The 21,536-nt window shown below is 46.3% G+C and overlaps 1 protein-coding gene across 4 annotated transcripts in view; it reads left to right on the top strand.

Annotated features, from left to right (window-relative positions):
* PSD4 (pleckstrin and Sec7 domain containing 4) overlaps positions 1–6,781 on the top strand; it is a 35,024-nt gene extending 28,243 nt beyond the window's left edge. For all 4 annotated transcript variants that reach the window (XM_067470719.1, XM_067470720.1, XM_067470721.1 and 1 more), the window contains 7 exons: positions 1,137–1,180; positions 1,980–2,152; positions 3,696–3,766; positions 3,956–4,095; positions 5,176–5,320; positions 5,401–5,547; positions 6,233–6,781. In XM_067470719.1, coding sequence (XP_067326820.1) covers positions 1,137–1,180; positions 1,980–2,152; positions 3,696–3,766; positions 3,956–4,095; positions 5,176–5,320; positions 5,401–5,547; positions 6,233–6,535 — 1,023 coding nt within the window. In that variant the 3' untranslated portion in view covers positions 6,536–6,781. The remainder of the gene's footprint in view (positions 1–1,136; positions 1,181–1,979; positions 2,153–3,695; positions 3,767–3,955; positions 4,096–5,175; positions 5,321–5,400; positions 5,548–6,232) is intronic.
* The last annotated feature ends 14,755 nt before the right edge of the window (positions 6,782–21,536 follow it).

Below are 21,536 nucleotides of genomic sequence, written 5' to 3'. Positions count from 1 at the left end.
CAAATTTGAACCGCAGGCCTTTCGGTCAGCAAGTTCAGCAGCTCAGCGGTTTAACCCACTGCACCACCAGTGATTCCAAATGTTTATTTTGCAGAAATGCTTTGATCTGTATCTTTTATGGAACTGAATTTTAATGTGTGTTTGTTGAATTTTTATATAATATTTTATTTAGTATTTGTGTGCTTTGCACTGTGGTGTGATGTGTCGCGAGCTGGGGGAGAGGCGGGTAAGAAATATGATAGTGATGATGATGATGATGATGATGATAAACTTTATATACACCCCACCACCATCTCCCCCAACGGGGACTTGGGGCAGCTTCCATGAGGCCATGCCCAAACAACAAACAACATTATGATGATGATGATGATGATGATGATACCGATGATGATACTGATGATGATACCGATACCCCTGGGCCTTTTTTGTGGTCACTTTCGCTCTGAGTCCTGATGACTTCTAAAGCTGGCTGATCTTAGGGGGGCTCCCAACATCCTTCTGGAATCTTCTGGGGGGCATGATAAGGGGTAGGCCTGGGTAACAACGGAAAAATTTGTTTCTAAAATCGATTTGTTTTTTGGGGGTTTTTGCGTTTCGTTATTTAAAATAATTACAAAATTTTCCTTTTAAAAAGTTCGATATTTACGAAATTTCGTAAATGTGAAAAAAATTACAAAACATTAACGAATCGATTTCCGAAACAATAACGAATCGATTCATTAATGGCGGACGCGACCGCGAAATACGCTAAAAAACCTCCAAAAACTTCTGAAGCTTCCCTCTCCCTCTGTTGTTGACTGTTGGTGTGATATTATAATTTTTTTTCACTAATTAAACAAAAAACTTGCCCCAGACATGCGGAAATAATAACGAAACGACCTCAGAACAATAACGAAACGAATACAATAACAAAATACGAAGCATTTACAAAACGTGTTTAAAAATTCATTTTTTTAAAAAATTGCTCCAGAATGGTTCATTATCGTTTTGTAATTGAAAAAATTAACGAATTATTAACGAATTACAAATTAACGAAATGAAACCGCCCAGCCCTAATAAGGGGTGTTGCTGCGTAGCCCCGCCCCCATCACCATCTATCTATCTCTATTTATCTATCTCTTTCCCTCTCTCCCTAGGGCCTGTATCACTCCATCCGCCAGGAGAAGCTGGAATGGGCTGCGTAAGTCACTGCTATTGTAGGAGGGGCTTCCTTCCCCTTTGTGGATGTGGGAGATACTTCTGGTTGGTCCTTAGTGCTTCCTTTGGGAGGGCAAACTAAATGACCCTGCCAGGGCACCCCCATATAGACTTGCATGATTTCTCCATTGGCTTCCATTAAACTCTACCATCATGGAGGTTAAGATCTTCTGGGGAGGCCCTGCTCTCGGTCCCACCCTTTGCAACCACGATTGGTGGGGATGAGAAACAAGGCCTTCTCAGTGGTGGCTCCTTGGCTCTGGAACTCTCTCCCCAGTGAGATTAGATCCTCACCCTCCCTCCTCACCTTTAGAAAGAGAACAAAGACATGGTTATGGGACCACTTTTGACTAGTGAAATAACACAATACAAGAAACAAATATATAATATGGTAGGGTCCCACTTATCCGACCTTCACTTATCCGACATTCCATCTTATCCGACGCTCTTATCAGACGCCCCCCTTTTCTCCAGCATTTCCCTGCTTAAGGCTGTTAGGAATGGTGGGAGTTGAAGTCCAAAACACTTGGAGGGTCCAAGTTTGCCCATGCCTGTCCTAGAGTCTTAACCAATTCAATCTACTTTGTGGCAGCCACAAAAACAAAGTTACTGGCGTATAACAACAACTTTCAAAGTAAGGAGTGCACAATGAAACAGGAAATGGCCCTTGCAAACTAGGAACAGAACATTTTTTAAATGTTGTTCCATAGTGTTCTTGTTGTTGTTGTTGTTAAAAGGGACGGGGAGACCATGCTTCCTGACTCCTCTGCTTCGCTTTGCAGGGATGAGGAGGAGGAGGAGAAGGAGGGACACCCCAACGGGCCCCCAACCCCCTTGCTCTCCAGCCAGAAGAAGATCAACCCCTTCCTGACCCTGCTGCATGACCCCGGGGCCCGGACATACCGCCAGGGGCCCCTCTTCCGCAAGATGCACGCCGAGGCTGATGGGAAGAAGAGTGAGTACAGCTGCAGGAAGGGAGATGGGGGGACCTTCAGTTGGAGAGCTACTGCTGGAAGAAAGGGGCACTGGCTCCTCCTCCTCTTTTCCTCTGGTACTCAGCTGTGGGCAACAAGGGACTCCTGGGCTTTGTGTGGGGTGCCCCCTCCCATACCAGAGCACCCCTCCCAAGCACCTTTGGGTGAGTGTTTTGGGGTGCAAATTGAGGGCACCCACTTGACCAACCCTCCACTCCCTTCCTTAGGGGTTGTGCAATGGCAATTAGAATGTGGAAGGATGTCATGACCTCCTTTCGTGGTGTTGTGGGGAACCATGAAAGTAGGCCATGCCTTGGCCTGTAGCTCACTTGAAGCAAGGGAGATGGTGTCGTATGTTCTGCAGTTGATGGTGGTTGGTGGTGGAAGGGTTAATGTAAATATTAGTTCTAAAGGGTTTAATATTCTGTAAGTAAGAGTTCATGGGTGAAAGCAATTAAGGGTGGAGGTATGCAAGAGATGGGTTGCAGCTGGATGTTACTGGATTTAAGGAGCTAACCTTGAGACTGATCTTTGGAGAAAAGTATTCTGTCACATTGCCAGGGCTCTGCCTTATTTAGGTAGATATGAACCAAACTCCCAGTTTGATCAAACAATTTAATTAAAACAGCACTTACTTGGTGGCTGTTTGAATAGACCAAAATATAAAACATAAAAATAGCACTCAGCCACAGAATAAACAAAAACTGATAGCAAAAGCTACACCGTAGTCAAAGGGTCCAGTCCAGTGGTCAAAAGCCGAAAGTTCAATAAACAAAGTCCAGAGATCAAGAGTCTATACCGTAGTCAAAAGCCAATCCAAAGGTTCAAGGTTCCAGGGTTCCAAGATTACAGGAAACACATCAGGGTACCGAAAATCCAACAGAACTGAGGGAAAAACCAGCAGCATCCACCACCAAAATATGACAACAGATACTTTTCTCCCAAAGATCAGTCTCAAGGTTAGCTCCTTAAATCAAGTAACACCCAGCTGCAACCCATCTCTTGCATACCTCCACCTTTAATTGCTTTCACCCATGAACTCTTACTTACAGATTACTAAACCCTTTAGAACTAATACTTACATTAACCTTTCCATCACCAACCACCATCAACTGCAGAACATATGACAGATCGTTTCCATGGAAATGGTGCTGTGAAGGGCCAAAGTGAGGGATGTGAGGTGAGATGGAAACCAACTGTCAGATGGAACTTTGCTTGTAACCGTACTGTATGCTTTGAGAAATAAAGCCCTTCTAGTCTGTCTGTGAAGTTATTTCATTCTGCAGCATTGATGCATCCTCAGGTTTTCTTTTCAGTTGCTCTGACACTTTAAAGTAATGCACACCTTTTGGGGCCAAAAGACAACGAGGACACTTCTTGAAGCAAATACTTTTTTTGGTTTCAGGGTTTTGAAAATTGAGTTGCGCATTCGATTCGATGGCGCATGAGACTCGAGTAAATACGGGTAATTTCATTGTGCGGTTTACAATGACAACAAAGTCATTCTGTTCTATTCCTCTGCAGCGCCGTGGGGCAAGAGGGGCTGGAAGAGCTTCCATACTGTCCTGAAGGGGACCGTGCTCTACTTCTTCAAGGTAACAAAAGGAGGGTCTCAAAAGCCTTGAGAATGGGGGTCGGGATCTATAGAGGCTTTTCCCACTTCTTTCTGTGATCAGTGAGAGGGTCCTGGTGGGTGCTCATCGGCCCCTCTCGCATATAGTCTGCTTGTAAGAGAGTTTGGCCCCTTTCTGTTTGCACCCATTCAGTGCGCCTCTTTCCTCCAGGATGAGAGCTGTGTGGAGGCCTCAGAGGAGCCCATTGGGGTGCACCATGCGCTGGCGGAGCGGGCCAGCAGGTACACCAAGCGACCCCACGTCTTCCGCCTGCAGACGGCCGACTGGCGCATCTTCCTCTTCCAGGCCCAGTGAGTCCTATTAGGGAGACGGAAAGGGGGTCCCAGTGCTCTCCCTCTGCTTTGTGGTGTAATGTAAAAATAAACCACGTGTGGTTCACGTTTGATCAGCCCACACACTGCCTTGCCAGAGAGATAAACGATTCCACGCAGGTAAACAGTAAAGATCAAGTACCTTTTGTATCACAAAAATCACAAGTAGAACACTTCCAAAGCGTTTAGGGATGTGTAATGCATCGTTTCTCAACCTGGGGGTCGGGACCCCTGGGGGGTCACCAGGGGGCATCAGAGGGGTCACCAAAGATCATCAGAAAACACAGTATTTTCTGTTGGTCATGTGGGTTCTGTGTGCCAAGTTTGGCCCAATTCTATTGTTGGTGGAGTTCAGAATACTCTTTGATTGTAGGTGAACTATAAATCCCAGCAACTACAACTCCCAAAGTTCAAAGTCTATTTTCCCCAAACTCCACCAGTGTTCACATTTGGGCTTTTTGAGTATTCGTGCCATATTTGGTCCAGATCCACCATTGTTTGAGTCCACAGTGATCGCTGGATGTAGGTGAACTACAACTCCCAAACTCAAGGTCAATGCCCGCCAAACCCTTCCAGTATTTTCTGTTGGTCGTGGGAGTTCTGTGTGCCAAGTTTGGTTCAATTTCATCATTGGTGGAGTTCAGGATGCTCTTTGATTGTAGGTGAACTATAAATCCCAGCAAATACAACTCCCAAATGACAAAATAAATCCCTCCCAACCCCACCAGTATTCAGATTTGGGTATATCAGGTATTTGTGCCCAGATTGGTCCAGTGAATGAAAATACATCCTGCATATCAGATATTTTCATTACGATTCATAACAATAGCAAAATTACAGTTATGAAGTAGCAACAAAAGTAATTTTACGGTTGGTCACCACAACATGAGGAACTGTATTAGGAAGGTTGAGAACCACTGGCGTAATGTATTTTCGAATGATGGGCACAGATCCAAGTCTGGTGGCCTTTTGCAGTTAACAAATTGTGATTTTGTCAATGATTGTTGTTGTTAGTCTGTGTAAAGCAAGTCTGAACATTGCAATCACACTTCTTTGCAGAAGCACGGAGGAGATGGGATCGTGGATCTCCCGGATCAACCTGGTGGCAGCGGCCTTCTCCTCGCCGCCCTTCCCGGAGGCCGTGGGCTCCCAGCGGAGGTTTGTCCGGCCCGTCCTGCCCACCGCACCCTGCAAAAGTCCCCTGGTAAGAGCTTGCAAGGTGGGAGAAGTCATCCTTGGGATCGTGGGGGTCTTGACACCTTTGCCCCTTGTTTCTTCTGTCAGGAGGAGCAGTACCAGGCGCACGGGGGCTGTGCGGAGAGGGCCGCTCTCCTCCTGCAGGAGCTGCAGCGAAGCCTCCCAGGGGAGAAGCGCAGCCGCGGGCGGCACCTGGAGGAGTACCTGCTCAGGAAGGAGTACCTGCTGTATGAGGTAGGACAAAGGGAGTCCCTCAGCCACCCAAAACACTCTTTGGGGTAAGGCTCGAGGCAGATAATTGTTCCATCCAGAGCCAAGGGTGCGTCTCTGGTCTGGGCCACAAAATAATTAATAATATTGTCGAAGGCTTTCATGGCCGGAATCCATGGGTTGTTGTAGGTTTCTCCGGGCTATATGGCCATGTTCTGGAGGCAATTTTTCTCCTGACGTTTCGCCTGCATCTATGGCAAGCATCCTCAGAGGTAATGAGGTCTGTTGGAACTAGGAAAAATGGGTTTATATATCTGTGGAATGATCAGGGTGAGACAAAGGACTTTGTTTGCTGGGGCTAGCTGTGAATGTTTCAGCTGATCACCTTGATTTGCATTCAATGGCTTGGAAGCGCCTGGGGGGAATCTTTTGCTGAGAGTGATTTCATGTGCCTGTTTGTTTCCCCTCTGTTGTTTTGCTGCTGTCATTTTTGAGTTTTTTAATACTGGTAGCCAGATTTTGTTCAGTTTCACCTACAACAACCTATAATTAATAATAGTTTTGGAACATAGTTGCGTTGCGTTTAACTAGTATTTACTTATCGTGTCAGGAGCAGACCAAACAGTTGTACTGCACTTTTTAAACAAACAAACAAATAAATAAATGTAACCATATTCTTCACATCTCCCTCCCTTCTTCTCTTGCGCAGAAGCGGCGCTACGAGACCTACGTGCGGCTCCTGGGGGCCCGGCTCAGCCGCCCCATGTCCTCCCAAGACCCCCACGACCTGGAGGCCGGCTTGGAAGGGGGGCCCGAAGAGGAGGGGGAGGAGGAAGAGGGGGGCACCCCGCGCTTGCAGAAGTCCCACTCCAGCCCCTCCCTCAACGTGGAGGGCCAACCCGCAACAATAAGCGGCCGCACAGGGACCGGCGTGAAGGTCAAGCGCAACATCTCCGAGCGCCGCACCGTCCGCAAGATCCTCATTCCGCGGAGGAACAAACTCTTGCTCTGACCGCAACCCCCCCCCCTTTGACCTCCCTGGCTCTGTGGCCCTTTGGAGGGAGGGCAGGACCCCCTCAATGGGGGCACAAAGTGATGCCTGCCCTCTTGCGGCTGCCTCCCCTTCCTCTCCTTCCGCTTGGCCTCCCCAAGGCCTCCAAGACTCAGGGAAACGGTCCTGCCCTCCTGCTGTTTGTTTGTTTTTTTTGGGAAGGGCAATCGTAGTGGGATCTTTGTGCAATAAACAGGTTGGACTGGATCTGTGAAAGCTCATTTCAAACAGGGACCGAGGCCAGATCTTATGGCGACCCCATGCATTGAGTAGGGCTTTCTTTGGCAAAGGTGGTTTGGCCGGTTCCTTCCTCTCTCTGAAGCAGAGCCGGCAGCCTTGTCAGAGCCTAAAGAAACAGCCTCGAAGCCAAACCACATCACCTTTCCTCCCCTTTTCTTCTGCCAACAGCCTTTCCCCTTAATCCCTCTCACAACCTACACACAGCTTTGCAGGATGAATTAGCAAAACGTAAAGTAAAGCTGTGAGTAAGGCGTGACTAAGACCGTCCTCCCCCAAGTGCAAGGATAGGGCAAGAAGGAGGGCAACCCTAGGAAATGTTGGGTCTCCTGGGTTAGGAACAGTAGGCCCCTTGTTTGCAGACAATGTGGGATCTATGGGCCTTCAGGTCCCCTGAAGGTGACCCCATAAGTTTTATAGGGTTTTCTTAGGCACAGATGGTTCCTTCCTCTGAAATAGCGCCTGCTTGTCTCCCATCCAATTACTGACCAGGACTGGCCCTGCTTAGCATCCAAGCTCAAAGGGGATCTGGAGGCTTTACTGCAGCCATGGACAAACTTCAGCCCTCCAGGTGTACTGGCTGTTAGGAATTGTGGGAGTGGTAGTCCAAAACACCTGCCAGGCCAAAGTTTCCCCGTGCCTACTTTAGTGTATTTAGACCCATGGCTTGAATGTATATGTGCGCACTTTCATATCTAAATATAAGCAACATCACCTGGTATTCTTGGTCGGTCTCCTATCCAAGTGCTATCCAGGGCTGACCATGCTTAGCATCCAATATTAGGTATTTAGACTCCAGGTTTCCTAATTGGTTCTATCATTAAAACATAGGAAAAGTTTATGAAGCTGCAAAAAGTCCCCTCTACAAAATAATAATAATAATAATAATTATTATTATTATTATTTGCAAGAGGAACATCCTGCTGCAGCACAGTTTGCAATAGCTTTCCAATAAATATCTCAGAGAGTCTCAACCTTACTTACTTACTTAGGCGATCCCTCATTGGACAAGTAAGATGGTCTTCCATGATGGGATTCCTTGTGGATTCGTAGGTGGCTGTGGAGCCCTATTCTTGACCTGCATCTTCTCCCACAGTGAAGGCATAGGTTTCCAGGTGGAAGGCGGTCCCGGTCGGGGTTGGTTTGACGCGCCTTCCTCCTGGCACGTTTTTCTCTTTCACCCTCCACTCGTGCCTCCTCGAATTCTGCAGCACTGCTGGTCACAGCGGACCTCCAGCTGGAGTGCTCAAGGGCCAGGGCTTCCCAGTTCTCAGTGTCTATGCCAGAGATTTTAAGGTTGGCTTTGAGGCCATCTTTAAATCTTTTTTCCTGTTCACCACCGTCTCCTAAAGCAGTTGCTCTACTCTGAACTTAAGAACGGAAAACGGAACGTTGGAGAGTCTCAACCAATTCAGCCACAAAAGAAATTTCTGGAATATTTATCATCAGAAACGAACCGAGGGTACAGTTGTAATGTATTTAAAAACACAAAGTACAAAAAACTTGACATGATGCTAAATGTGCTTTGACCAGTAGCTGGCCACTTGGAGTGCTTCGGGTGTTGCTGTGAAAAAGTCCTCCATTGTGCATTTGGCAGGGCTCAGGCTGCCCTATAGTCGGTGGTCTGTGGTTTGCTTTTCTCCACACACTCATGTCGTGGACTCCACTTTGTGGCCCCATTTCTGAAGGTTGGCTCTGCATCTCGTGGTGCCAGAGTGCACTCTGTTCAGCACTTCCAAGTCGCCCAGTCTTCTGTGTGCCCAGGGGGGAGTCTCTCATCCAGTCTCAGCCATTGCTTGAGGTTTTAGCCTTCCACTTATGGCAGGCTAGGGAGGAGCTGCAGTGGAGGGTGACTGGGGAGCCTTCCTTTGCAAAGAAATACAAGAAAGTTGTGGGTGGCGAGAGAGACAAAGGGCCACAGGGACTGGATGCCCAAGGCCGGTGTCACCCGAGGAGAAGGCACTGCTTAATCGGGGTGAAGGGGTGCAAGAGCCCGCTTTTCCTGTGGCCCTGATCCCAAGAAGGAACAAACAAACGAATGAACGAACGGACAAAGAGAGGAAGGAAGTCAAGAAAGGGATGAATGAAAAGAAAGAAACCAGGGAGAAAGGCCTGGAGAAAGGGCCAATGGAAATCTGAATAGGGGCCGCAATTGGCCCCTGGGCTGTACTTTGGACTTGCCTGCCTTAGAGGTTCCTCTACTGCAGTGGTTCTCAACCTTCTACAAGCTGCCACCCCTTAATACAGTTCCTCATGTTGTGGTGACCCCCAACCATAAAATTATTTTCATTTCTACTTCAGAACTGTAATTTTGCTACTGTTATGAATCGTAATGCAAATATCTGATATGCTGGATTTATTTACATTCACCGGACCAAATTTGGTACAAATACCTGATATGCCCAAATTTGAATACTGATGGGGTTGGGGGAGGCTGATGTTGTCATTTGGGAGTTGTAGTGCCTGGGATTTATAGTTCACCTACAATCAAGGAGCATTCTGAACTCCACCAAGGATGGAATTGAACCAAACTTGGCACACAGACCTTTCATGACCAACAGAAAATACTGGAAAGGTTTGGTGGACATTGACCTTGAGTTTGGGAGTTGTAGTTCATCGACATCTAGAGAGCACTGTGGATTCAAACATTGACCGAAATTGGCACGAATATTCCATATGCCCAAATATGAACACAGATGGAGTTTGGGGAAAATAGACCTTGCCCTTTGGGAGTTGTGGTTGCTGGGATGTATAGTTCACCTAGAGTCAAAAAGCATCCTGAACCCCATCAACAATAGAATTGGGCCAAACTTCCCACACAGAAGCCCCATGACCAACAGAAAATACTGTGTTTTCCGATAGTCTTTGGCGACCCCTCTGACACCCACTCACGACCCCCTCTGGGGTCCCGACCCCCAGGTTGAGAAACCCTGCTCTACTGGCCTATAAAGGGCCCCTCACTGCAGCACTGAAGGTTCACCACCAGAGGGCAGCCAATACACAGAGGATAGCATTAACACAGAAATGATTAGTTTATTGATGGTCAAGCAGCAGCTCAGATTATAACAATACTAATAACAAGAACAAGCCTCACGAACAAATGCAATAAAAACAAGAACTGGAAAGTCCTACGATGACCAGAAGTGCCGTCTATTTATTTATTTATTTATTTATTTATTATTTGAACTTATATGCCGCCACTCCCCTGGGGCTCGGAGCGGCTTACAAGAATAGCTAAAATCTAACAAAATTTAAAAGTAATTTAAAACAATTTAAAAACAGCAATATCAAACATTAAAAGCCTGTCGAAACAGGTATGTCTTACATGCCCTGCAGAAAGCTGGTAAGTCCCGCAAGGCACGGACTTCAGGTGGCAGAGTATTCCAGAGTGATGGTGCCACTGCTGTGAAGGCTCTGCGTCTGGTTGCTGTTAGATGCAAGGTCTTGACACTGGGGACTTCCAATAGATCTTGGTCCTCAGAACGGAGGGATCTCTGGGGTTGGTAAAGGGTGAGGCAGTCCCTCAGATACATCGGCCCCAGACCATGCAAGGCCTTAAAGGTGAGTACCATCACGTTGAAAGTGATCTGGTGCTCAATTGGTAACCAATGCAGCTGCAGTAAGATTGGTGTTATGTGGCATCTCATCGGAATTCCCGCAAGAAGCCGAGCAGCTGCGTTTTGTACCAACTTGAGCTTCCGGATCACCAACAGAGGAAGGCCAATGTAGAGGACGTTACAGTAGTCAAGTCTTGAGATGACCATGGCCTGGATCACCGTAGCTAGGTCGTCCCAGGACAGGGAGGGGGCCAGCCGTCTAGCCTGCCACAGATGAAAGAAGGCGGTTCTGCTCACGGCAGATACCTGGACCTCCATCGTCAGCAGAGGGTCCAAAAGGACTCCCAGACTCTTTACTAATGATGACGGGCATAGCGCCTCGCCATCCAGGGTAGGCAGCTGGATGTCCCCACTGCCCGGTTGACCCAGCCATAGGATCTCCGTCTTTGCTGGATTCACCCTCAACCTGCTGGCATGCAGCCATCCAGTAACGGCCTTGAGGAAAGAGAGAGACGAGACCGTGGAGCACCTCATCGGCAGACTATATGGAATGTTACAAAAGGCGAGTAGCAATGGTGTACTGGAAACTTTGCAAGAATTATGGCCTCCCCTGCAGTAAAACCTGGGATGAGTGCAAGCTGGAAAAGGCCATAGAAAGCAAAGACGCAAATATACTCTAGGGGCCCGTCCAGACAGTACCTTTATCCCAGGAGCTTCTGCTGATCCCTTGAAGTGCCTCTGGTGTGGCTGTGAGAAGGTTTTGTGCATGTGGTGGGGCTCAGTCTGCATTGTAACAGGTAGTCTGTGGGTTGCTCTTCTTCACACTGGCATGTCGTGGACTCCTCTTTCTAGCCCCATTTCTTAAGGTTAGCTGTGCATCTCGCTGTGCCAGAGCGCAGTTTGTTCACCGCCTTCCAGGTCACTCAATCTTTTGTTTGTCTAGGAGGGAGTTTCTCATCCAGTCTCAGCCGTGGTTTGAGGTGCTGCCACTTTTGGATTCTCGCTTGCTGAGGTGTTCCTACGAGTATCTCTGTAGATCTTAGGACGCTGTTTCTTGATTTAAGGCATTGTCATGCTGGATGATATCTGAACAGAGGATGGGCCGGAGATGTTACTGCCTTGGTCCTTTCATTGCTGGATGCTACTTCCCGGCATATGTCAGGTGGTGCAATATCTACTAAACAGTGTAATTTCTCCAGTGGTGTTGGGCATAGACACCCTGTGATAATGCAGCCACATCCATTGTTTTAGCGTGGTGAGATGTCTTCATGCTGGGCATGCATACTCAGAGTAGCAAAGCGCAAGGGCAGATGCCATCGCTGTGTCTGGTTGTGATCCCCAGTTGTGCCAGTCAGCTTTTGTACAATATTATTTCTAGCACCCACTTTTTGCTTGATAGTGCTTCTTGTAAGTCAGAGCATGGTCCAGAGTGACTCCCAGGGATTTTGGTACGCTGTAATGATTCCTTCCCAGGTAATTCTCAGAGCTCAAGATGTTTTTCTGTTCTTAAGGTGAAAAGCACACGTCTGTGTTTTAGATGGATTAGGAATCAGCTGGTTTTCCCTGTCATAGGCTGTTAGAATACCTAAAGTACTGGAGAGCTTCCGTTCAGCCATTTCAAAGCTCCCTGCTTGGGCGGTGATGGCATGATCGTCAGCATAGATGAAGCTCTCTGCCCCTTCTAGCAATGGCTGATCATTTGTGTAAATGTTAAACATGGATGGAGCAAGCACACTCTCCTGAGGCAGGCCACTCTTCTGTTTTCACCATCTGCTTCTCTACTATGACTTGCAGTATGCCTTCCTTGCCCACTAAGAATTGCTTCCATTGGCCACTCTTTTCAAAAAATGCCAACAAACAGAGCAACGCCCTAAAATGGGATTATATGATGATGGTGGAAGGAGTGATATCTGAGCCGCTTAGGTTCCTCCCGGGGCGATTGTTTCAGCTTTGAGAAGGGATTCAAAGGAGCCCTTAAAAGCATAGGCTGTATATACAAAGCCACCCCTCCCAAGAATGGGAATAATGCAGCTGCAAGCTCCAACTTGGCTGCTCCGAACCCAGAATCCCTTGCTGTGATTGTCTGCGATGGGTTCCCACCACAACGGTCAGGGTCAGATTTCGACTAATTAACAGGACTGTAATAACACTATTTTGAAAGATGCCACTGCAAGGGCAAAGTCTGGAAAGGTCAATATTTGGTCAATCCGCGGCTAAAATGGCTAAAGGATTCGGCACATCTCAAGTTACCTGTTTGCTCATGGGGGCCCCATGGATCTCATAGGTGGTTTTGCCATCTCCTTCCTCCAAAAGAGAGCCAACAGCCTCAGGGATTCCCTTAGTTTTCAATTTGGCTTCAGGAATGGACGATTAAACTGTGCAACACAAATTTTGTTCATGGGTTATTAATAAAAACATGGGGAAAGTCCTGCACAAACTGTGTTTTTGCAGGAGGGACATCTTACAGCACATTAGGTAAAGGTTTTCCCCTGACATTAAGTCCAGTTGTGTCCAGTGGGGAGTGGTGCTCATCTCCATTTCTAAGCCGAAGAGCCGGCATTGTCCGTAGACACCTCCAAGGTCATGTGGCCGGCATGACTGCATAGAGCGCCCTTCCCGCTGGAGCAGTACCTATTGATCTATTCACATTTGCATGTTTTCGAACTGCTAAGTTGGCAGAAACTGGGGCTAACAGCAGGAGCTCATGCCACTCCCTGGATTCGAACCACCAACCTTTCGATCAGCAAGTTCAGCAGCTCAGCGGTTTAACTCACTGTGCCACCAGGGGGCGCCAATATAATAATATTAGTACAATATAACAATATAATATGGCCCCCGGTGGCGCAATGAGTTAAAGCACTGAGCTGCTGATCTTGTTGATCGAAAGGTCGCAGGTTCGATTCCGGGGAGCGGCGTGAGCTTCCGCTGTCAGCCCTAGCTTCTGCCAACCTAGCAGTTCGAAAACATGCAAATGTGAGTAGATCAATAGGTACCGCTCCGGCGGGAAGGTAACGGCGCTCCATGCAGTCATGCCGGCCACATGACCTTGGAGATGTCTATGGACAAGGCTGGCTCTTCGGCTTAGAAATAGAGATGAGCACCACACCCCAGAGTCAGACATGACTGGACTTAATGTCAGGGGACTACCTTTACCTAACAATATAATAATGGTATATTACATACTACATATAATATTACTAATAATATTGCAGTATAGTGGTATAATCTATATATATATAAATGCTCTGTGCATAATGAGTTCCTTAAAAACAAAAGAACCAATGAACGAAATCACACCAAATTTGGCAACAAAACGTCTCACAACACAAGGAGTGACCATCACTCAAAAATTATGATTTTGTCATTTGGGAGTTGTAGTTGCTGGGATTTATAGTTCACCTACAATCAAAGAGCATTCTGAACTCCATCAACAATGGAATTGAACCAAACTTGGCACACATGACCAACAGAAAATACTGGAAGCGTTTGGTGGGCAGTGTCCTTTGGTTTTGGAGTTGTTCACCTACATCCAGGCAGAACTATGGACTCAAACAATGATGGATCTGCACCAAACTGTACAAGAATACTCAATATGTCCAGATGTGAACACTGGTGGAGTTGGGGGCAAATAGAATCTTGACATTTGGGAGTTGTAGTTGCTGGGATTTATAGTTCACCTACAATCACAGAGCATTCTGAAACCCACCAACAATAGAATTGGGCCAAACCTCCCACACAGAACCCCCATGTGGGCTACAGCAACGCGTGGCAGGGTATGGCTAGTACAGTGTAATAATATATAACCTTAATATTGTGCTATGCTTATAACATGTTATATTTACATTTTTTTCATGTTAGGAGTGACTTGAGAAACTACAAGTTGCTTCTGGTGTGAGAGAATTGGCTGCCTGCAAGGACGTTGCCCAGAGGATGTTGCCCGGATGTTTTTGATGTTTTACCATCCTTGTGGGAGGCTTCTATCATGTCCCCACATGGGGAGGTGGAGCTGACAGAAGGAGTTTAACCCTCTCTCTTCGGATTCAAACTGCTGCCCTGTCGGTCAGCAGTCCTACCAGCACAAGGGTTTAACCCATTAAGCCACCAGGGGCAGTAAGAGTAACTAAAGCTTCAGAGAGCTCCTTTTCAACCATTTCAAAGCGCCCTGCTTGAGTGGTGATGGCACAATCATCAGCATAGATTAAACTTTCTCTCCTTTCTGACAGTGGCTGATCATTTGTGTAAATGTTAAGCATTGATGGAGCAGACACACTCCCCTGGGGCAGGAAGCAAGTGAGATCATATTAGACCTCCGACCTGTCTTTAGTCCTGCCGGCACAAGGGATGTGCCATCAGGGGCTCTATTTACATATCTATATAAATAAAAATTACTTCTTGGGAGAAGAGCAATGTCCAATCTCGATAAAATAGTGAAGAGTAGAGACATCAGACTGGCAACAAAGATCCACCTAGTCAAAGCCATGGTATTCCCTGTAGTAACCTACGGATGTGAGAGCTGGACCTTAGGGAAGGCTGAGCGAAGGAAGATCGATGCTTTTGAGCTGTGGTGCTGGAGGAAAGTGCTGAGAGTGCCTTGGACTGCGAGAAGATCCAACCAGTCCATCCTCCAGGAAATAAAGCCCGACTGCTCACTGGAGGGAAGGATACTAGAGACAAAGTTGAAGTACTTTGGCCACATCATGAGGAGACAGGAAAGCCTAGAGAAGACAATTATGCTGGGGAAAGTGGAAGGCAAAAGGAAGAGGGGCCGACCAAGGGCAAGATGGATGGATGGCATCCTTGAAGTGACTGGACTGACCTTGAAGGAGCTGGGGGTGGTGACGGCCGACAGGGAGCTCTGGCGTGGGCTGGTCCATGAGGTCACGAAGAGTCGGAGATGACTGAACGAATGAACAACAAAATAAATAAAAATGTAATGTTTGTTTGTGGGATTAACATAACTCAAAAACCACTGGACGAATTGATACCAAATTTGGACACAATACACCTATCAGGCCAATGAGTGACCATGATTCATAAAAACACGGAAAATCACAGCGGAAGAGACTTTAAAAGCAAAAAAACAGAAAATACATTACAACACATGCACAAAACCACATATATGCACAAACACACATGTACACAAATATATGCACATATATATACACACACACAAAACACATACACAGACTGGGCCACAGCAAAATGTGGCAGCCAACGGCTAGTTAATAATAATATTATAATGTAATACAATACAATATAATAATAATAATACAATATAATATATAATAATAATATTGTAATAATGTATTGTCGAAGGCTTTCATGGCTGGAATCACTGGGTTGTTGTAGGTTTTTTCGGGCTATATGGCCATGTTCTAGAGGCATTCTCTCCTGATGTTTCGCCTGCATCTGTGGCAAGCATCCTCAGAAGTAGTGAGGTCACAACCTTTGAGGATGCTTGCCATAGATGCAGGCGAAACGTCAGGAGAGAATGCCTCTAGAACATGGCCATATAGCCCGAAAAAACCTACAACAACCCAATATTGTAATATAATAATACTAATATATTAATATATTATTAATATATTATACATTATTAATATAATCCTACTGATAATATATAATATAATAATAATATTAATAATAATAATAATACTGATTTATTATTGTATATTTGAAGTTGTCATGTTTTTGATTGTGAGCCGCTTCAAACCTCCTTCTGGAGAGATAAAGCGGGATATCAACCAATCAATAAACACATAGAAGAATATAAAACATTGTAAGAAATCAGGTAAAACATAAATTGACATTTCAAACAGGGACCAAGGCCAGATCTTATGGCGACCCCATGCATTCAATAGGTGGTTTGACCGGTTCCTTCCTCTCTCTGAAGCAGAGCTGATAGCCTTGTCAGAGCCTAAAGAAGCAGCCTCGAAGCCAAACCACATCACCTTTCCTCCCCTCTTCTTCTGCCAACAGTCTTTCCCCCTAATCCCTCTCACAACCTACACACAGCTTTGCAGGATGAATTAGCAAAACGTAAAGTAAAGCCATGAGTAAGGCATGACTAAGACCGTCCTCCCCCAAGTGCAAGGATAGGGCAAGAAGGAGGGCAACCCTAGGAAATGTTGGGTCTCCTGGGTTAGGAACAGCAGGCCCCTTGTTTGCAGACAGTGTGAGTTCTATGGGCCTTCAGGTCCCCTGAAGGCAGCCCCAAACATTTGTAGGGTTTTCTTAGGCAGAGATGGTTCCTTCCTCTAAAATAGCGCCTGCTTGTCTCCCATCCAATTACTGACCAGGACTGGCCCTGCTTAGCATCCAAGCTCAAAGGGGATCTGGAGGTTTTAATGCAGTCATGGGCAAACTTCACCCCTCCAAGTGTATTGGACTATATAATAATAGACTACTGGCTGTTAGGAATTGTGGGAGTTGTATTCCAAAACACCAGCCAGGCCGAAGTTTCCCCATGCATGCTTTAGGGTATTTAGACCCATGGCTTGAATGTATATGTGCACATTTTCACATCAAAATATAAGCAACATCACCTGGTATTCTCAGCCGGTCTCCCATCCAAGTGCTATCCAGGGCTGACCCTGCTTAGCATCCAATATCAGGTATTTAGACTCCAGGTTTCCTAATTGGTTCTATCATAAAAACATGGGAAAAAATTATGAAACTGCAAAAAGTCTAAAATTATTATTATTATTATTATTATTATTATTATTATTAGAAACACAACAGAATGAGTCCACAGCAAACAAGATCACTCTGCTGGCTGTTGTATTGGATCACACGTCGGACACTTCCCAAGTGTCTAGGACTGTGTGATGTCTCAGCGAATAATGCGTGCAGATCCCAGTAAGGTGGCCTTTTGCAGCTGGCAGATGGTAATTTTTTCAGCGCCGATTGTGTTTAAGTGCAGGCCAAGGTCTTTAGGCACTGCACCCAGTGTGCCGATCACCAAAGGCACCACCTTAACTGGCTTGTGTCAATATTATTATTATTATTATTATTATTATTATTATTATTATTATTATATCTCAGAGAGTATTAACCAATTCAGCTACAAAAATCAAGTTTCTGGAGTATTTATCGTATCAGAAGCAAACCAAGGGTACAGTTGTAATGTATTTAAAAAACACAAAGTTAAAAAACTTGACATGATGCTAAATGTCCTTTGACTAGTAGCTGGCCACTTGCATTGTCTCTGGTGTTGCTGTAAGAAGGTCCTCCATTGTGCATGTGGCAGGGCTCAGGCTGCATTGTAATAGGTGTCCTGTGGTTTGCTCTTCTCCACACTCGCATGTCATGGACTCCACTTTGTAGCCCCATTTCTTAAGGTTGGCTCTGCATCTCATTTTTGCCAGAGCGCAGTCTGTTCAGTGCCTTCCAAGTCACCTCATCTTCTGTGTGCTCGGGAGGAGTTTCTCACCTAGTCTCAGCCATTGCTTGAGATTGCAGGTTTTAACCTGCCACTTTTGGACTCTTGCTTGCTGAGGTGTTCCTGCAAGTATCTTTGTAGTTTTTAGAAAGCTATTTCTTGATTTAAGGCATTTGCATGCTGGCTGATATTTGAACAGAGGATGGGCTAGAGATGTCACTGCCTTGGTCCTTTCATTATTGGCTGCTACTTCCTGACGGATGTCAGGTGGTACAATACTGACTAAACAGTATAATTCCTCCAGCGGTGTGGGGCATAGGCATCCTGTGAGATTGTGGCATGTCTCATTAAGAGCCACATCTACTGTTTTAATGTGATGAGATGTCTTCCATGGTGAGATGTCTTCCACAGGCCATACATACTCAGTTGTAGAGTAGCAAAGGGTAAGGGCAGATGTCTTCACTGTGTCTGGTTGTGATCCCCAGGTTATGCCAGTCAGCTGTCGTATGATATTGTTTCTAGCGCCTGTTCTGGAACAGCTGTTCCAGGAGCTCCAGATTTATTTGCTGTGTTTGAATGTTTGTGTGCAATCCCATGCTTGGGATTTTGCAGCAGGGGGTTTCCTGTTATGGTTTGCATTTATAGGGTAAGCCACCTGCCAATTATAGTTAGGATCCCTGGTCCCGCCCCCTTTTTGCTCTTTGGAGGGAAGGGAGCCTTTTCCAGACAGTCACAGCAAGGTTAGCCAATGTATAGAATGTGTTTACTTCCACTGTACAAAGGCTTCAACCTTTAAGAGCTCCAGGGAAAGAACGCCAGGGAAGCATTCCCACAGCTTTAAGGGTCTCCTAAGAACTCCAGGGATTCCTTCCTACAGCCTTGGGAGTTTCCAGGAAGACAGCCTTAAACTCTAAAGAACATCCATTGCCTGTCTCGTAGGTCCTCTCAGTGTTTCGAGAAGCAGTTTGGCCTGACAGAGGAGCCCACACCAGTGAGGGTTGGATTTTAGTTAGCCTTGGGAGAAGTTTTAGTTAGCCTTGGGGAATTTTCCTTTGAAGAAAGTTATTGAAGATAGTGCCTGTTCCCAGTGGACAAGTTTGAGAGAATTGATACTTTGCCAAGAAAGCTTTACAATTCCTGTTGGATTCATTAATAAAAGACTTTGTTGTACCTATTAAGCCATTTGAAGATTCCTTCTGTAAAGGAAGCCTCTGAGAACTTTTTCTAGGGTCCCTGGCTTCCCGCTGGGTAAAGGTTACACATCCTATATCTAAAGTCAACTAGCTATAGGCCCAGCGGCGACAAAACAGCACCCACTTTTTGCTTGAAATTCAAGCAGTGCTTCTTGTAGGCCAGAGCACGGTCCAGAGTGACTCCCAGGTATTTGGGTGTCCTGCAATGCTCCACTGGGATTCCTTCCCAGGTCATCCTCAGAGCTCAAGATGCTTCTCTGTTCTTGAGATGAAAAGCACACGTCTGCATTTTAGATGAATTAGGAATCAGCTGGTTTTCCCTGTAATAGCCAATAAGATCACCTGAAGCTTTGGAGAGCTTCTGTTCAACCATCTCAAAGCTCCCTGCTTGAGCGGTGATGGCACGATCGTCAGCGTAGATGAAACTCTCTGTCCCTTCTGGTAGTGGCTGGTCATTTATGTAAATGCTAAACATTGATGGAGCAAGCACGCTCCCCTGTGGCAGGGCGTTATTCTGTTTTCGCCAACTGGAGTAGAACAGCGACTTTCAAAATAAAGACAGCACGATTAAACAGGAATAACACTTTCAAACCAGGAACAGAATATTTTTCAAATTTACATAGCATTATCATCTGAAGCCCAATGTATGCCTTCTGCCAGAGTTCATGCAGTGCGCATGGAGTCAGCGTGGCTCCGAATGGGCTCATCTTTGGCACAAAGAGCATCAAGCATCAAATCTCTTCTCAGGGCAAGTCGGAGCAGAAATGGAGGGGCTTCACCTACTGGTTCTGAACTGGGAGGCGCCTGCCTTTTCTGCAGGAACAAAGCAAGAGGCTGACAGATCCCATCATCATTATCATCATGACTTGCCATTCTTTCCCATTGAGGCCGTTTCTTGCCTGCGGTTAAGCCCTGTGTGCCAAACCTGATCCCTTTCGCATCTCCACCCACCAAAGGCACATAATACCTTCCCTTGAGAGGCAGAAAGGCAAGACCAAAAGGAACCCAAGCTGAGTCACGGTGATGCCAAAGGCACATTCATGGGGTCCCTCCAGTTTCCAAGCTAGGGTCGCATCACCTGTGCTCACCTGTGCATGTCCTCCGCAGCTTTCCATCCTGTGCATTTCCTCCGCAGCTTTCCATCCTATTTCAGCTTCTAAAAGTGGAGTCTCTTCCATTTGTCCCTGTTGAACTTCATTGTGTTAGTTTCGGCCCATCATCTCTCACCTGGAGTTTTTAATTCTGCTCCTGTTTTCTGGAGTATTGGCTCTCCATCCCCATTCCTGCAAGGAAGACTCCAGCAATACATGGAACGAGATGAATGCAAAGCTGGGGTGAAAATTGCTGGAAGAAACATTAACAACCTCAGATATGCAGACGACACCACTCTGATGGCCGAAAGCGAGGAGGAGCTGAGGAGCCTTCTAATCAAGGTGAAAGAAGAAAGCGCAAAAGCTGGGTTGCAGCTAAACCTCAAAAAAACCAAGATTATGGCAACAAGAATGATTGACAACTGGAAAATAGAGGGAGAAAATGTGGAGGCCGTGACAGACTTTGACAGACATTTCTAGGTGCAAAGATTACTGCAGATGCAGACTGTGGCCAGGAAATCAGAAGACGCTTACTTCTTGGGAGGAGAGCAATGTCCAATCTCGATAAAATAGTAAAGAGTAGAGACATCAGACTGGCAACAAAGATCCGCATAGTCAAAGCCATGGTATTCCCTGTAGTCACCTACGGATGTGAGAGCTGGACCTTAGGGAAGGCTGAGCGAAGGAAGAGAGATGCTTTTGAGCTGTGGTGTTGGAGGAAAGTTCTGAGAGTGCCTTGGACTGCGAGAAGATCCAACCAGTCCATCCTCCAGGAAATAAAGCCCGACTGCTCACTGGAGGGAAGGATTCTAGAGACAAAGTTGAAGTACTTTGGCAACATCATGAGGAGACAGCAAAGCCTAGAGAAGACAATTATGCTGGGGACGGTGGAAGGTAAAAGGAAGAGGGGCCGACCAAGGGCAAGATGGATGGATGGCATCCTTGAAGTGACTGGACTGACCTTGAAGGAGCTGGGGGTGGTGACGGCCGACAGTGAGCTCTGGCGTGGGCTGGTCCATGAGGTCACGAAGAGTCAGAGACGACTGAACAAATGAACAACAACAACATCCCCATTTGGTCTATCTGCAAACTTGATGATCCTGCCTTCTAACCCTTCACCTAAGTCATGAATCAAGATCCTAAATAGGATCGGGCCCAGAACGGAACCCTGCTGACGGCACTCCACTCGCCACTTCTTTCCAGGATGAAGAAGAGGAAGCATTGGGGAGAATCACCCTCTGGGTACGATCGCTTAACCCAGTGGTTCTCAAACTTCATAATACAGCAACCCCTTAATACAGTTCCTCATGATGTGGTGACCCCCCCCCCCCAACCATAAAATAATTTTCATTGCTACTTCATAACTGTAATATTGCTACTGTTATGAACCATCATGTAAATATCTGCAATGTAGGATGTATTTTCATTCACTGGACCAAATTTGGCACAAATACCCCATACACCTGAATCTGAATACTAGTGGGGTTTGAGAGGAATTGATTG

The sequence above is a fragment of the Anolis sagrei genome, chromosome 7 (assembly GCF_037176765.1).
Source record: "Anolis sagrei isolate rAnoSag1 chromosome 7, rAnoSag1.mat, whole genome shotgun sequence".
NCBI lineage: Eukaryota > Metazoa > Chordata > Lepidosauria > Squamata > Dactyloidae > Anolis > Anolis sagrei.
This window is presented reverse-complemented; position numbering and strand designations above follow the sequence as displayed.